The sequence below is a fragment of the Bos mutus genome, chromosome 6 (genome assembly GCF_027580195.1).
Source record: "Bos mutus isolate GX-2022 chromosome 6, NWIPB_WYAK_1.1, whole genome shotgun sequence".
Taxonomy (NCBI): domain Eukaryota; kingdom Metazoa; phylum Chordata; class Mammalia; order Artiodactyla; family Bovidae; genus Bos; species Bos mutus.
Window position 1 is genome coordinate 112,822,886 of NC_091622.1, and position 17,105 is coordinate 112,839,990.

At 45.4% G+C, this 17,105-nt stretch overlaps 1 protein-coding gene across 7 annotated transcripts in view; it reads left to right on the forward strand.

The window, feature by feature from the left end:
* Window positions 1–17,105, forward strand: part of KIAA0232 (KIAA0232 ortholog) — an 81,811-nt gene that overhangs the window by 36,420 nt on the left and 28,286 nt on the right. For all 7 annotated transcript variants that reach the window (XM_070372741.1, XM_070372744.1, XM_070372747.1 and 4 more), the window contains one exon: window positions 11,191–11,328. In XM_070372741.1, the coding sequence (XP_070228842.1) occupies window positions 11,191–11,328 (138 nt within the window). The remainder of the gene's footprint in view (window positions 1–11,190; window positions 11,329–17,105) is intronic.

Sequence of the window (17,105 nt, forward strand, 5' to 3'; positions counted from 1 at the left end):
ACCAGGTATTCAGTATAAACTACTTTTAGCTGTAAATATAAACCACTTTTCTAATGCATCCTTTCGAGGCCCAGATCACCTTTCTGTGAATGCACTTCTGACAGCTCCTGACGAAAACAGTGTCTTCCAAACTTGACCAGGTTTCTGCTCTTCATTATGGTTATTTGAATGTCTCTCCCAGTAATTTATACGATGTTTAATGGCAGAAATCATATAATCATCTTTAAAATTTTTTGAAATGATTTCAAACATCCGAAGAATTGGAAGAATAGAGCAAAGACTTTCAGTCAGCCCCTTATTGCTAACACGTTCCCACTTTTGCTTATTTCTCCCCTCTGCTTTTGATGCCCATCTCTCCTACATGAATCAGCCTATTATTTGTTGGTTGCATTTTCTCTAAGCCACAGGACAATTATAAAGTCCAGGAAATTCACTCCAGCACGTTATGGCCTAGTACACTGCTGATGCTCAGTGATGTCCTCCACTGTAGTTTTTTCCTCGCCTAGGGTCACGCATTGACTTTCGTGGTCACATCTCTTTATGATTTCTTTTAACCTGGAGTGGTTCCTCCTCTTTCCTTTGTGTCTCATAACGACATTTTTGATGCGTACAGGCCAGTTATCTTGCAGAGTGTCCCCCTATGGGTGCGTCTGCTTCCTCTCATTTAGAGTCCGCTTACGCCTCAGTGGGGAGAAGGCAGTGGCACCTCACTCCAGTACTGTTGCCTGGCAAATCCCATGGTCGGAGGAGCCTGGTAGGCTGCAGTCCATGGGGTCACTAAGAGTCAGGCATGACTGAGTGACTTCCCTTTCACTTTTCCCTTTCATGCATTGGAGAAGGAAATGGCAACCCACTCCAGTGTTCTTGCCTGGAGAATCCCAGGGACGGGGGAGCCTGGTGGGCTGCCGTCTACGGGGTCGCACAGAGTCGGACAGGACTGAAGCGACTTAGCAGCAGCAGCAGCAGTATGCCTCAGGGCAGTGGCATGACACAGGCGGCGAGCCTCCTCCTTGGTGCGTCGCGGCAGACAGCACGCAACACCGGTCTGTCTCACCCTGGTGGACGCTGACTTTGGTTCCACTGATGGCCGCCAGGTTTCTGCACTACGAAGCTGAGCCCCTCGCTGTGTGGTTTTCAGGTCACCAGTTCAGAGGAGACTTGATGAGCTTACGTCCATGGATGGCTCCCACCTGGATCCGTTGCTACTCTGATGGTCACGAAATGGTGATTCTTTGTCTGACTCAGTTATGCCTGCTCCTTCAGTCGTCGATGTTCTGCTCGCAAGGGCCTTCATCTTCTTAGCGTTCGTGTTCCTGTGGTGTAGAGAGCAGACCTCAGGCCAGGTGCAGTGCCGCCGGCCGCTTCCCGCCATGTCTTGAATTGGTTTACTTTTTAAAAGAGGGTATTTGTTTGTTTACCTGTTTAGTTAGGTGTTTATTTGGCTTGTCTTAGCCTCAGTCTTCCTTTGACCACCATATTTAAAAAGAAACCTCCCATTCTCAGTCTTGTTTTCTGCTTTATTTTTCTTCATAACACTTGTTTAACCAGTGAAGTTGCTCAGCTGCGTCCGACTCTGCGACCCCATGGACTTTGGCCCCCCAGGCTCTTCCATCCATGGGATTCTCCAGGCAAGAATACTGGAGTGGGTTGCCATTGCCTTCTCCAGGGGATCTTCCCGACCAGGGATCGAACCCAGGTCTCCCGCATTACGGGCAGATGCTTTACTGTCTGAGCCACCAGGAAGCCCGTGACACTTGTTACTGCCCAGAATTGTGGGATTGTTGGCCGTGTTTTCTGTCTGTCTGTAAGCCTCCTCCGCTGGGATATACAGTTCACAGAGCTAGGGACCTTGCTTGCCATGTTTTCTGCTGTATTCGTAGCCCTTGAGATAATTCATGGGATGCAGGAAAGGCTCAGATGTTTATTAAAGAAAGGAACAGACGTGTGCTTCTTTCTCAGGCGTGTGACTTGTGTGTGGGTCGGGAGGGGAGCATGGTGGAGGTGAGTGCAGAGGCCGTAGCTGCACGCTGGGGCCTGCCCTTCAGAGAAGCTACTGAAGTTTCTTCCCTCCTCAGCACTGCCATCTCTCCCATCTTGAAGTGTACACATTTCCGTGGTATCATATGCACTCATAATGTTATGCAGCCATCATCCGTCTCTGAACCCTTTTCATCTCATAAAATGGAAGCTTTACAAAATTCCCCCTTCCCCCAGCCCCAGGCAACCACCATCATATCGGTTGGCCAAAAGGTTTGTTGAGGGTTTTTTCCCCAAAAATGTTAAAGTAAACTCTAGTGAACTTTTTGGCCAACCCAATGCTTTCTGTCTTTATGATTTTTGACTACTCTTAAGGACCTCTTATCAATGGAGTCATGTGATATTTATTTGTTTCTTTGTGACCAACTTATTTCACTGTGCATCACGTCCTCAGGGTTCATCCGTATTGCAGCAGGTGTCAGAATCTCCTTCCTTTTTAAGGCCAAGTAGTAGTCTATCATCGGAGAAGGCAATGGTGCCCCACTCCAGTACTCTTGCCTGAAAAATCCCATGGACGGAGGAGCCTGGTGGGCTGCAGTCCATGGGGTCACTTAAGAGTCGGACTCGATTGAGCGACTTCACTTTTCACTTTCATGCATTGGAGAAGGAAATGGCAACCCACTCCAGTGTTCTTGCCTGGAGAATCCCAGGGATGGGGGAGCCTGGTGGGCTGCCATCTATGGGGTCACACAGAGTCGGACACGACTGAAGCGACGCAGCAGCAGCAGCAGCAGTATTCTATCATACGGATATGCCACATTTTGCATATCCATCCATCCAACAGTGGACACTCGGGTTTCTCGCATGTTGAAGCTACTGTGAGCAGTACTGTTGTATGAACGCAGGTGGGCGAATATCTCATCAAGACGCCGCTTTCAGCTTTGGGAGGTATTTGTCCGGAAGTGGAACTGCTGGACCTGTGGTGGTTCTGCTTTCACGTGAGCTGCACTCTGGTGCATTCCCACCAGTGATGAATGGGGTTCCGTTTCTCCACATCCTCACCAGCACTTGTTCTGTCCTGTTGGTTTGTTAGTTTTTCACAGTAGTCATCCTAATCGGTATCTTGTAGGTTTCACTTACATTTCCCTGATGAGTAATGATGTTGAGCATCTCTTCATTTGTTTATTGGCCATTCGTGTATCTTCTTTGGAGACTCTCAAGTCTTTTTCCCGTTTTTGAATCTCTCTTTGTTGTTGCATCTTAGGTATTCTCTACAGGTTTTGGATACTAACCCCTTATCGGATATGTGGTTTGTGGATATTTCCCCCTCCTTGGGGTTTGCCTTTTCACTCTCTTCATAGTGTCTTTCATTGCACTAAATTTAAAAAACTTAATGAGCCCAGTTTGTCTGTTTTTTCTTTTGTTACCTGTGTCTTTGGTGTCATATCCAAGAAATCTTTGCCCAGCATTTCTAAGTTTTAGCTTTTGCGTATAGGTCTTTGATCCGTTTTGAATTAACTTTTATATACGTTGTGGGTTAAGAGTCAAATTTCCTTCTTTCGCATGTGGTTATCTAGTTTTCCCAGCATCATTTGTTGACAAGACTGCCCTGTCCTCATTGAATGGCCTTGACACCCTTGTGAAAAACATTTTGAGCATGACTGTAAGGGTCTGTTACTTGGCTCTCTGTTCTAGTCATTGGTCTGTATGTCTGTCTTTATACCAGTACCTCACTGTCTCGATTTCTGTCTCTTTGTCACAGTTTCTTGTCTCTTTTTTGGCTTCTCCATGTGCTATGTGGGATCTTAGTTCGCTGACCAGGGATAAAACTCCAGCCACCTGCATTGGAAGTACAGAGTCTGCACTGGAAGTACAGAAGACCACTGGACTACCAGGAGAGCCCCAGTTTCAGTTTCTTTTAAATCCCTTAATTAATTGTATCTTCACCCTCAGAGTCCATCATTCTACAAATGTAGCTGGATTACTGCATTTTCTATTTTTGCCTACAGGTTGAGAAAGAATAATCCTAGAACTAATTGCTCGTTGAGATGGATCATTTCTGTATTCAGCAGAACTTTTTGTTCTTTTAGCCCACTTGTAAAGTACTTTGCAGTATATCCCCATTAGCTTAGCATTTCACGGCTTGGAAAGGCTAGCATTTGCAGTGTTTTCCTTTACCATAATCTTTAACAATAGCAACTGACCCATCCTGCGTTCCTCAGGCGTCTTGCTGCATATACTGTATTTCAACAACCATTCACTTAACAGACATTAAATTAACTTTATGCATAAGGAGTAGGAGTTAGTAATAATGGTGGGTGCACAAGTTCATGTCCGCAAACTCCCTCAGATACCATAGTAAAAAGGGTGGGGTTTTTCAGTAAAATCTTTTCATGCAATAGAGAAGATGGTCTGACTAGAAATACTGCATTTAGTGCACATTTATAGGTTTTTACTCACCACGTGAGTGCCCATGACATGCTGGGCATTGATGGCGGCAGGATGGTGGAGATGACGGGATGGGCCCTGAGAGACAGCTGCCAGGTTAGGGGTCCCTGCCACGCTCGGGCTGCAGAGTCTGGAGCAGAACAGTCTTGAAACAAACGAGCGGTCGAAGAGGCAGCAGGGCCTGATGCTGGGAGCCCGGGGGGGCGGGGGCGGGGAGGGGTGCAGTGAAGGGTGGGAGGAGATCAGCCTGAGAAGGGTGAGCAGGAAGCAGGTTCGCAAGAACCTGTCATTGTGCTCCACTGGGGGATGGATATTTTAGTCCCAGAGACAAGACCACCTGCTGCTGTATTTAGTCAGCAGTGCCAAATGGCAGCATTGTGGTGGGTGAGCTGGGTTGGGCAACTGAAAGCAGGAAGGCCAGTGATGAACATGTTGTCTGATGACCTAGTAGGAAAAAAAGGATGTACTTAAGGTGACATTATGCTCATTTAATTTGTGCTACTCACTGAGAGGCAATTTACAGTTCCTTTGAGCTGTTAGAAGTGAATTTATTACTGAGGCCTCTCTTCAAATTCTAGCTGCATCTTTCATTCACACGCAGTCACAAATCTGGCATACATTGGATTAATTGGGAAGGAATGTCATATATCTAGAAGTCCGGAATCAGGACTGCCCCCGCCTGGTTCAGCAGAGCTTCCCTGGGTGTCCTCAGGGCATCCGCTTGGCACCCCTCCCCGCCCCCACCTCCCCTTGGTTCTGCAGCTTGGTTCTGCAGCTACTCCCCAGGGCTGGAGGGCACAAGAAGGTGAGCATCACATTTGGCAGACGTTCTGTGCACACTGTGGTTTTTCCAGTGGTCGTGTATGGATGTGCGAATTGGACCATAAAGAAAGCTGAGCACCGAATAATTGATGGTTTTGAACTGTGGTGTTGGAAAAGACTCTTGAGAATCCCTTGGACAGCAAGACAATCCAACCAGTCCATCCTAAAGGAAATCAGTCCTGAATATTCATTGGAAGGACTGATGTTGAAGCTGAAACTCCAATACTTTGGCCACCTGATGCGAAGAGCTGACTCATTCAGACCCTGATGATGGCAAAGATTGAAGGAAGGAGGGGAAGGGGACGACAGAGGAGATGGTTGGATGGCATCGCCGACTCAATGGACATGAGTTTGAGTTCACTCCGGGAGTTGGTGATGGACAAGGAGACCTGGCGTGCTGCAGGCCATGGGGTCGCAAAGAGTCTAAGCGACTGAACTGAACTGAACCACAGGCTCCAGAGGATGTGGTCCCTGCGTTCCCAGCAGAAACCTTTCTGGGCAGGGGAGGTGCTTTATTTAAACTGCTCACTTCTGATTGGTCACCTGCCTCTCAGCCAATCCTGTGGCCAGACGCATGAAACGAGCTTATTACTATTCAGCCAATCAGGGCGCAGAGCTGGGAGGAGCCTTAGTCCCATTCAGGCGCTGGTGGTTCTGGAGTTCCAGGACTGCTAAGGGGAAGCAGTGGGCGACGACAGCAGACATCAGTGATCCCAGCTGTATTTCAGAATGTTGTGTTCTTTTTCTTCCTCCAGCTCTCAATTGCCTTTGTGATAGAAGACAGCAAGACAAAGTCAATCAAAACTCTAGCTTTAAGTTCCCTCGCGATAGTGTCCAAAGAAGTACCTAATAATAGGTTCTCGGCCGTAGCTTCTTTGGGGACTTGATAATTGCGTTTTATCTTCAGGGTTATGACTTTGAAAAATCATAAGTTGGTGTAGTGAATTCATTGTTGATCAGTCGCTCAGTCATGTCCGAGTCTTTGGCGACCGCATGGACTGCAGCATGCCAGGCTTTACCGAGTCTACCTACTGCATGTTCTGCACACGCTTAATGTTGTATGTTCGTGTCCAAGTGGACTTTTAATGAGTTTGCAGCATAGAAAATATAACAATAGAAGTATAGAGCTTCTTTTACACTGTTCTTTTAAAACCTAATTGCTAGTTTAATTCTAAAGGTTAATAAGTCATAATACATTCACAGAGTACATGAAGCCCGAAAATAGAAAAGGGGAGCTCTCAAATATAGTAAGTGGAAAGAGCAGAATACAGAACAGTTGTCGCATATGCTAGCGTGTGTATAGCTTTACCTATAGACTTGATGCTGTTTCTTCATGAATTCAGCCTAAAATCACAAGGCAAAATAGCACTTAAATGAAAATTTGTAATATGGTAGACTCACTCTGGAGAAGGCAATGGCACCCCACTCCAGCACTCTTGCCTGGAAAATCCCATGGATGGGGGAGCCTGGTAGGCTGCTGTCCATGGGGTTGCGAAGAGTCAGACACGACTAAGCGACTTCACTTTCAGTTTTCACTTTCATGCATTGGAGAAGGAAATGGCAACCCACTCCAGTGTTCTTGCCTGGAGAATCCCAGGGATTGGGGAGCCTGGTGGGCTGCCGTCTATGGGGTCGCACAGAGTCGGACATGATTGAAGCGACTTAGCAGCAGCAGCAGACTCACTCTAACAGCTAACGTTGCTTGAGTCACAATTAATGTCAGGTTGCATCATTCATTATGTCAAAAGTTAAAACAAGAAGCAAAACCTCCATTCCCGCACAAATCTGCACTGGGTATGTTGTGCAGTTCCAGCAGCATCTTTCATGCCTTAACACAGTGCAGAGGAAAATGTCTTATTTTGGAATCTGTAACGGTTCGATGCAAAGCTCCCACTTCACTTTCACTTGGGAGTGATTGATCTGCAATGTGATAACACGTTGAAAAGGTACATATCAAGAGAGGAAGCGAGCAGAATTTTATAAATGCCTTCTAAGCAACAAATAGTTTCCATTAAACCCATGCCTGTTGATTAATACCAGTATTCGGCAGTATCTATTTGTGTGAAAAGGCATTTTCAAAGATGAGATACATAAAATCTTACAAATCAGCATTAACAGGACAGTTAGGTAAGGGGGGAAAAGTCATCAGGTTGGAAAGGAAGAACGAAAACTCTTTCTAATGACTTGATGTAGTGTTATATAGTAGAAAATCCTAAGGAAGGAAATTAGAAAAATTCCATTTACAGTAGAATCAAAAAGAATTAAATTACTAGGAATAAGTTTAACAAAAGAAGTCAAGACTTGCACAGTAAAAGTTACAAACATCATTGACAGAAATCAAAGAAAACCTAATAAATAGAAAAGCATTCCATATTCATAGTCGGAAAGCTTAATATCCATAAAGTTTCAGTGCTCACTAAGCTGATCTGCAGGTTCAAGGCAACCCCTGTCAGAATCCCAGCTGCCTTTGTTGCAGAAATTGGCAAGCCAATCCTGAAATTCATGCAAAATGCAAGGGATCCAGAATAGCCAAAAGAATTTGAAAAAGAACAAAGTTGGAGGACTCACACTTCCAATTTTAAAACCTACTGCACGGCCCCTGTAAGCAAGACAGTTGATCCTGGCCTGCATGTGACTGGGTGTATGTAACAGAAATGAGAGTTCAAAAATAAACCTTTGTAATTTCCAACTAGACCCTTCAGTGGGCAAAGAAACACCTTCAGTAAAATGTGCTGGGACAACAGGGCAACCGTGTGTAAAAGAATGAAGTTGGACTCCTGCCTCATACCACATGTAAATATTAAGTCAAAATGGGTTACCGGCTGAAATGTAAGAAATGAAACTGTAAAACTTGGGAGAAGACATGACTTGGGTTAGGCAGTGATTCTCTAGATAAGGTACCAAAGCACAAACAGCCAAAGAGGACATCAGTGAATTGACTTCATCACAGTGAAAAGCTTTTATACGTAAAAGGACATCATCAAGAAAGTGAATAGACAAGCCTGGTGTCTCTTCAGAAGGTTGAACCCTAGAGTTAACCATGTGACCCAGCAGTTCCACTCCTAGATATATCCCCAGCAAGACTGGAAATGTATGTCCCTAGAAAAACTTTATTTGAATGTTCATAGCTGTGTTATTCACATTAGCCAAAAGGTGAGAAGAATTCAGATGTCCCTCAGTGGATGAATGGATAAACAAAATGTGGTGCATCCATGCACTGAAACATTGGTCATAAAAGAGGATGAAGTACTGATGGTATGCCACAACATGCTTGAGCCTTTCAGGTATTACACTGAGCAAGAGCAACCAGGCAGGAAAAGAAGTGGATTGTGTAATTTCATTTATACGAAATACCCAGCACAGGAAAATCCATAGAGACAGCAGGTTAGTAGTTACCAGTGAGCTGGGAGAGAAAGGAGATGGGACCTGACTGCTGGTGGGTGCAGGGCTTCCAATTGGGGTGATGAAAAATGTTTTAAAATAATGATTTTGCATTACCCTGTGAATTATACCCAAAACCCCTGAATTGTATATTTAAAAAGTAAATTCTGTGGTATGTGACAGACGAAGCAAGTACCAGACACTTGTTCTAGGCGAAGAGCTATAGGAACTCTTTTCATTTCTCTATTTTTGACTTACAAATTTTCCATTAAAAAAAAAACAACTTTTGACTGTTCAGGGAGTCTGACCTACAAGAAAAATTGTAGACTCCTCTTCTGTTCACCAAGAGTCAGGCTCCTTGGTGGTCTCTTCGTACATTTTTCTCAGACATTTGAATGCACATTAACAGGTGTGTGTGTTTACTTGAACCCAAAATGAAATCATACTGTTGTATGAACACCTTGTCTCATATATGTTGGGAATAGCTTCTCATGTCAGTGGGTGTGCTTCATAATCTCCTTAACAGCTGTGTCTTACTGCCTGGTCAGTTATAACTCGTGCACCAAGTCCTCCTCGCTTGACATTTAAGTTGTTTGTCCATGTTTGCTGTTGAGAACTATATGATGAACATCACTATAGCAAAATCTGTGCACATTTTGGTGTGTTTTTTTTTAGGCTAAATTTCCAGAAGTAGAGTTATTGATCAGAAGTGCATATTCGTGTTTAAGACATTGGATGTGTATTGTCAAACTGCCCTCCCGGAGGACCGTGTGTCCATGTGAATTTTGAAAGTCCCTCTGTCTGTCTATGAAAACTTTATTTGGACCTTTAAATGTGTTATTACTCCTGCTGAGCTTAAATATGGCTTCAGTAGAGAAACGTGTTCATAATGCTTGGTAAAGGGAAAGCCAGTCTCAGCAACTGAAACAGAAAAGAGCTCTGTCCTGAGTAATTACACAGAAGTTTTCTACCTTTACTTTATACACCCTGAGCAGCAGAGCCAGATTATGACGGTTCTCCGCCTTCAGAAGCTTTGGCTGTCCATTGTCATGGGTCTGTTCCCATTCTGTGAAAGGACAAGCTCTATCTCCAGAAGATATCACTGATAAGAAATGTCAGTGTCAGGCTTTAGATGTCATGTAGCCAAACATTAGATAAGCTGGAACAGACTTGAGAGCTCTCACTTGGCCATCAGGCACATTTTCCCTTGGCAAATGGAATCGACACCACTCAGCCAGAAAATGGTTTTTGGATTCATGAGATCATCAGACGTGCCCAAGAAATTACGTAAAAAGTATGTTAATTACAATGTGTATGGAGAGAAGGGTCCTCCCACTCTTTACCTGGTGTTAGAAAAGTAATTTTTATGTATTTGATCAAAGTAAAGACTAGATAGACAGTTGATGGTATATGAATTTGATCCTTAAAGATCTTTTGAATTAATTATTATTGTGCTTTTCCTTCTTTATTCCAGCTCATTCATTAATTCATATCCATTTCCTGAGGGCTTACGGTAGGCCAGATATTCTTTGGAGTAGTTTTCTTAATTTGCCTTAGTCTTTCTTTCTAATCTTTTTTTTTTTTCCTAACTTGTTGTATGTCCATTGGTTTTAATAATAACTTACCAAATGAAAGGCAAAGTGAAATAGCCGAGCAATTAAAAATATTCAAGTCCCCGTTTAGGGAAGTGAAGTAAACCTATTGGAATATTATGTAGCCAAAGAATTTGTAGTAACATGCAGGTAATTTTTACAATATAAGTTAAGTGCAAAATTATACAGACAGTGTGAATTCAATCATGCTTTTTCTTTTTTAAGTGTGTGAAAATTGTTCTAATTTTCACTGGTGGTAGGATCATGGAAGATTTGCTTTCTTCCTATTTTTCAAATTTTCCTTAGTTTTTATAACAGGCATATATAATCAAGGGGAAAATAAGAATACTAACATAGAATATTTTATATCTGTTGCTTTCTGAACTGCAAGATATAGAAATAGGAATGAACCATCCAACTGTTAAATGTTAAAATCTGTTAGTAAGGGACTTCCCTAGCTGTCCAGGGGTTAGGACTTTGCCCTTCTACTGCAGGGGGCCATGGGTTTGGAGATCCCGCATGTCATGTGGCATGGCCAAAAAAAAAAAAAAAGCTAGTAATATGAACACTTGCTATTGACAGGTGGGAAGTACAGAAAAGAGGACATTTGTGTGTATAGTTTTTTATACTGAAATTTAAATAACACTGAAATTTGCATATGAATGTCTGAGTTGTTTATTAGCATTTCCTACAAACATAAATGGGTGAGATTTATTGAGATCATAAATCCTAAATAATAATCTAATACTAATCTCAGTAATAGGTATTAAAATGATGGATTATCCTGAATAGTCTGGTTGATTATTCATTACTGTTCTGATTGACATCGTTCTATGGCCTCATAATTTATTAATGTGTACCAACTTGTGAATGAAGATATTTGTAGAGGAAATGTGTACGTAAGTATGTGGGAAATAATAAGTGTTTGAAACTATGTTGATCATTGAATCTGGTCTTAATTTTATTTCAGGAGAATGACATCTTCCTGGGCTGGGAAAAAGGAGCTTATAAGAAATGGGGAAAGAGTAAGAAGAAGTGCTCAGATCTAACTCTTGAAGAAATGAAAAAACAGGCCGCTGTCCAGTGTCTTCGATCTGCTTCTGATGAAGTGAGTTTACATTTGGTTTCTAATACTTAGGGGAGAAAAAGGGGGGAGGTGTTTCATAAAAGTTTATAAATAATAAATCTTGACAAAAAAAAAAAAAAACTTAGAAAAATAAAGTACTCATTATCTTACCACTCTTCTGTAAATATTACCATGTTTTCCTTTGTAGCATTTTTCTGTATGTATTGAGTTTTCTATGATGTGTTTTTTTTAAGTACTATTGTGATTAGAGAATACCTCATTTTATATCTTTTCCCCACTCAACATATATTTCATTTTGTTATTACATTACCTTTTAGTGGCTAAGTTGCATTATCCAGTAATATTCCAATAGCCATCTGGTATTGGCGTGCTGCGATTCATGGGGTCACAAAGAGTCGGACACGACTGAGCGACTGAACTGAACTGAACTGATGCTCTTTGTTACTGGATGTGTAGATTGCTCTTTATTTTTTGTTACACTGTCTAGAATATTTTCATGTGTGCCGTTTCCACGTCTCTATTATTTCCTTTGGACGCGTTGCTAAAAGTGTGATAACGACTCTAACATTTAAGATCACTATATTTGCTTGATTCGTAACTTTTTGGTTGTTTTTAAAGAAAATACTGTAGGATGATGTTATTGCTCTTTTAACATTTCATGTCAAATATTTCTCATGTCCTTCAGCAACCTGAAATAGAATCGTTTTAGAGTATAATCACCTATTTAAATTCATGCAACGAGTTCTTATTTTATTACTCACTATAAGATGTAATCTCTAAGATCATAACTACTTAGAAAATTATTTTGCTTTTACCATGCTATTTGACCTAGGCGCTTTAGGTGCCTTTATAATACAGAGTTAAAGTGAGAAGATTCCTACAGCGTTTCTATTATAGAGAGGCTTCTGGCCTTCAGAAACTTCCTCCCTAAGTTATCTCATGGTCTGATGTTGGGGTAGCCAGCTTCGCTGCACTTGATAATCCGCATATTCTGTCTGACTGCCGCCTACCATATGTGTCTTTCCAAGCTCGTTCAGCACTTCCCAGCTGTGTGTTCTCATCCCGCTCGGAGCCGTCTGTGGGAGCCCTGTCTGTACGTTCCTGTCTTCCCTTCAGAGCTGTGCCAGGACTCTTGCGTTCCCCTGCTTTGCCTCTCTGGGTGCCAGCAGAGTGCGTGCCTGTCACGTAGAAGGTACTGGCTGTCTCTCGAGCTGAGTGAACCCCAGTCTCTGCAGGAAGAGTTCCGCGTTCACCCCGTCCTCCTCTTCCTTTCCCTCCCCCACTTCAACTTTGTTAACTTCAGGTTTCTTGAAGCTGTTGCCTCATAGACTGTGGGCTAGGAGTTTGGAAATACCGCTCAGGTGGCTGTCTTAGGAACCTTTTCGTTACAGAGTGAAAAAACGTAATGAATCTCGTTTAAGACAAAGTGGAAATATACCTGAAGGAAACAAGGGTCTCTCACTGCAAATGCAGCAGCCTGAGCTGGGAGCCCAATGATTGACAGCCAGAGTTATTGTGTCTAATGACCCACAGTCTCTCATCTGCTCCTCTCCCTGTTTCTGGGTCATTCCTTCTCTACCTGAAGTCTGGTATCCAAGCCCGTTCAGTTAGAGGGAAAATCTGATTGGCTGGACTCGGGCCATTTTCCACCTCTGGTTTGATAATCTGCATCAAGGGGACAGAGCCGCCTGGAGCAGGGGCTGAGTGATAGAAAGTCCTCAGAGAAAAGGGGGTGGCTGGACAGTTACCCAAAGAGTGTTTCCTGTGTGACCCTGAAGAGGGTAGTAGATTGGGAAAGGAATTCAGAGCTTTTAAAGGAATTCAAAATGCAGATGGCTTTTGAGTGAGAGGTTAGTTCAGGTAAATTCTCTGGGCCAGACCCAAAGGCACTGCTGCTGAGTCATGGCTGGGAGGAAATCTGAGTAGGGGCTTCAATCTGGGAAAGGATCTTATTTCTGCTTTGGACCAAAGTTGCTGAGAAATGACTCTAGCCTTTAACTCGTGGCGAAGTGGAGCGAAAGATGAGGAGCTGAGGTCAGTGGGCGAAGGGGGAGTAGAGACAGCTGAAGTGCAGGACAGGACCCTGTCCTCCTGCAGCGAGGAGCCGGTGGGGGGTTGGGGGTGCCCACGGGAGCTTGGTCAGGCAGAGAAGACAGCTCTTTAGCCTGGCTGTCAAAGGTGGGGTTTCTGTTTTCAAAACCAATGAAGCATATATGTCTTCTTTCCTCCTTTTATTAAAAACTGTTGCATTGCTTTTCCCTAACAAGGTTTTGGTTTTTTTTTTCCTAATCTTATCAAATGAAAGTTGGCTGAGGAAGTGGACGTGCCAGGCATTCACCAGGAGCTTGGTGTAGGCCGTTTGCAAGTCCCCTGGTTTTTCTTTCTAGACTCTGCTTCATTGAAAAGAGCAGAGCAGAGAAGGCCCCGTGTGGGTAGTTTCAGCACAGATGTCTTCTATTTTGGACACAGTGTCTGTTGTATGCGGGTGTGTTGTTCCTTCCCCAAGTACCGAGGACGGTGATATCTGCGGTTTTGCGCTTTGCTCTCTCCCACGCAGGTTTGATACCAGCTTCACGTCCTTCTCCGTGCAGCTCTGTGTGGTCACGGCAAACTGATGAGGGCCAGAGCCACTGACAAGTTTACAAGCTGATCGACTGCAGGGTTAGTGGTGCAATCGCGAGACAGGGACGCAGGTGATGCTCCTGCTGTGTTAGGTAGGTAGATAGGTAGTGGTGACGTCACGTGTTACGTGTGAGATGAGTCTTGTTTCTTGCCTGTGTGTGCGTGTGACCGCTGCAGCTGCCGCGCTGGCCGTTCCTGTAAAAGCACGCACCGTCTTCAGGCTCTCAGCCGCACCGTGGTTTACGCAGAACGGCGGCCTTCTCTGACTGCACTCCGCATCCCTGTGATGTGATGCTTGTCCCCATTCAATCCTGGCACCAAGCTGTCCCCACGCTGGAGCGGGCCTCTGGACCTGCCCCCCCGTGTAGTCCTCTGAGAGGAGCTCAAAACCGCAGGCGGGTTCAGTCATGTCAGAACCTCGTACGCCGGCTGGTTTGGTGGCACTGTGAAGCGGCGTGAGCCGCGGCTCACTCCTCCAGGGGACCCTGCTCTGGAATGGGCTTCGTGGTCGTCAGGTCCAAGCTGAAACTGCCTTTGCTACACTCTTCATTCGCACATGCAGACAGCATGGGATTCTCTGGTACTCATTGTTCTCTGTGACGTTTCGCATTCGCTCCGAGTGCAGCTGGTCCCGGGGCCGTAGAGAGGATGGTGCTGTGACTCGGTGATGGCCACTGGACGTCCCCCAGTGGGCATGTCTCACACGTGATGTCAGCCTGAGCTGCTGTGGGCAAGGGCATGTGCTGCTGTGGTTAAGTGGACCTGGACCCCCTTTCCCCCTTTCGAGAACGTAAAACCGAAAGTTGAACTGTGCCAGTGATTGTTTCTTGAATCCTCAAGTTTACTTGGTTTTGTTTTCTCTCCGTAGAGTTAGAGCTTTTCGTATCGTTTGGTTTTGTCTTTAATAATTATATTTGTTTCATTTTTATTGAGCTAGTTAAAACTGAATCAAAGCTAGTATTTCATCTCCCATTTGGGGAATGATTAGGATATTAGAAACTCAACAAGGGCCCTGTTTGGGGAAGAAATAAAATTAGGATGCAATGATCACTTATTGAAAGTTATTTCTGTTAACTTAGTTTTGAAAGTAACAGCATGCTGCTTACCCGGGGTCCCTGACTCGATCTGGTTATTTAAAGACCAGAGCCTTGTAAAGAATCTATGTCTTTGGTACAGGGGAGTCTCATTGCAGTTGCTCATGTTTTCTCAGTGAGCTAAGTTCACCAGTGACATTCTTTTTGCCAGTAAAAGTTCACAGTACATCTCAATATTTCACATACGTATTGTTTATGTGCTCTACAGAGATGTGTATAAAAAAACACGTAAGGTTGTTCGTGGCGGTTTACTGTCAGGGTGAATTTTGACCAGGTCCATTGTTCCTTTGCCCGCCAGCATCTGAACTTAATTCATTCTGGATTGCAGAGCGTCCAGTGATAGCTGATACTTACCGAGCCTTTGACTGTGCAGGGCCCGTCTGGGCGCCCTGTGTGCACCGCGAGGGGTGACGCCGTGCTCCCTCTACAGGCCAGACCCCCAAGAAGCCAGCGGGTTTCAAAGCTGAGATGGTCCCAGTCGCTGTGTTTCACAGCCAGCCCTGCCCGCGGAAGCCCAGGCCTTATCTCCTTGGGCAGAGATGGAGCTGGGCTTTCAAGGAAGCCTATAGGCCCTAATGAGGGCTCCGGCTCTTCCTCGGAGAAGCCTCGAGTGTTGGAGAGCTGGGAGCAGAGGAGGGATGCCACTTGACTCACCTGCCAGCAGCGTGCCGTTGGCCGTTACGTGGAGTGCACCGGCCGGGAGAGGCTGGGGAGGTCGCCGGGTCACCTGCCAGCAGCGTGCCGTTGGCCGTTACGTGGAGTGCACCGGCCGGGTGAGGCTGGGAAGGTCGCCGGGCAGAGGTGGACCCAGAAAGCAGGTGAGAGGCTGTTACAGGAGTCCAGAGGCTGACGACGATCAGGCCTGGTTGGATTCTAAATACATTTGGAAGCAGAGCTGACAAGCTCGGGTGTGGGGTGGAGCCGCAGCCCCCAGCCTTTTTGGTACCAGGGAACAATTTAGTGGAAGACAGTTTTTCCCTCTGATGGGATGGGGGGCAAGGGGGATGGTTCAGGCCGTCCTGTGAGCCATGGGGAGGGCAGATGAAACTTTGCCGTCCCCCCCAACCTCCTGCTGTGCGGCCCCAGCCCTGGGGGGGTGCACCCCCTGCAAGGAGGGCAGAATCAAGGAGGACAGCCCTGAGCACCTGCAGGAGTGGATACGTCCCTTACCAAGGAAAGGGAGTTCGGGAAGGAACACTAGCTCTGAGTGGATGCATATGAATTAAGACTTGAACGTGAGGTGCCTGGGAGAGCTGGCAGAGATCTTGAAAACGCAGTGGGATACGCGTGTCTGGGGTGCAGGGGCTGGTGGTCTGGGCCAGGAAGTCATGTAACAGCCCACCTGACGCTGGTCTGGCTGGGGGCTGAGTCTGTGGTCTCGCGCGTCTCCAGGGGCTGAGCCGGCTGCTGGGAGAGGAAGACATTGGGGAGCGCAGTCCTGGGGGTGTCGGGTCTTTTTCTCTCTTTAGGAAAAGGTGGGGATATTTATAGGAAATTTCCTGAACTCTTAAGCACTCTAAGCGAGGGTGTGAAAAAGGAAACAAATGGGACGTGCCCCCCTAACCATCTGAGGGTGAGGGCATGAAAAGAGGCGTACGGGGGCTATGGTGTGAAGCCCGGAGCAGCGTTGAGCCCCTGTGGACACGGCCGGGGAAATGCGGAGCTGTGAGCAGGGCTTGAGTGGCCACGTGCCCTCCCTGAGCATGCCCTCTCTCTCTGTGGGCACCGCCACTCAGAACCCACCGTTCATCTCCTGTGCATGTCCGTGTCCTTCTACTGAACGTTCTGTGAGACGGCACCCAGACGCGGGACTGTTCTGCATGTAAACTTTCGATGAACGGTATCGTCCTGTATGTGTTTTATAACTTGTTTTTAGTTAACGTTTTGAACGATTTTATCTATGTTGATAGTATGACCTTTTCACTGCTCACTGTCCATTGTAACACTTATAAAGCTGCTTCTTCTCCGGGTCATGGCCCTCTCGGGGGTTTCCCAGTTCTGACCGTGGTAAAGACCCCAGCAGGGACTGTTTCTGAGGCCCCATCCTGGGCAGTGCTTTTCCTCAAGGATGTCCTCTGTCGT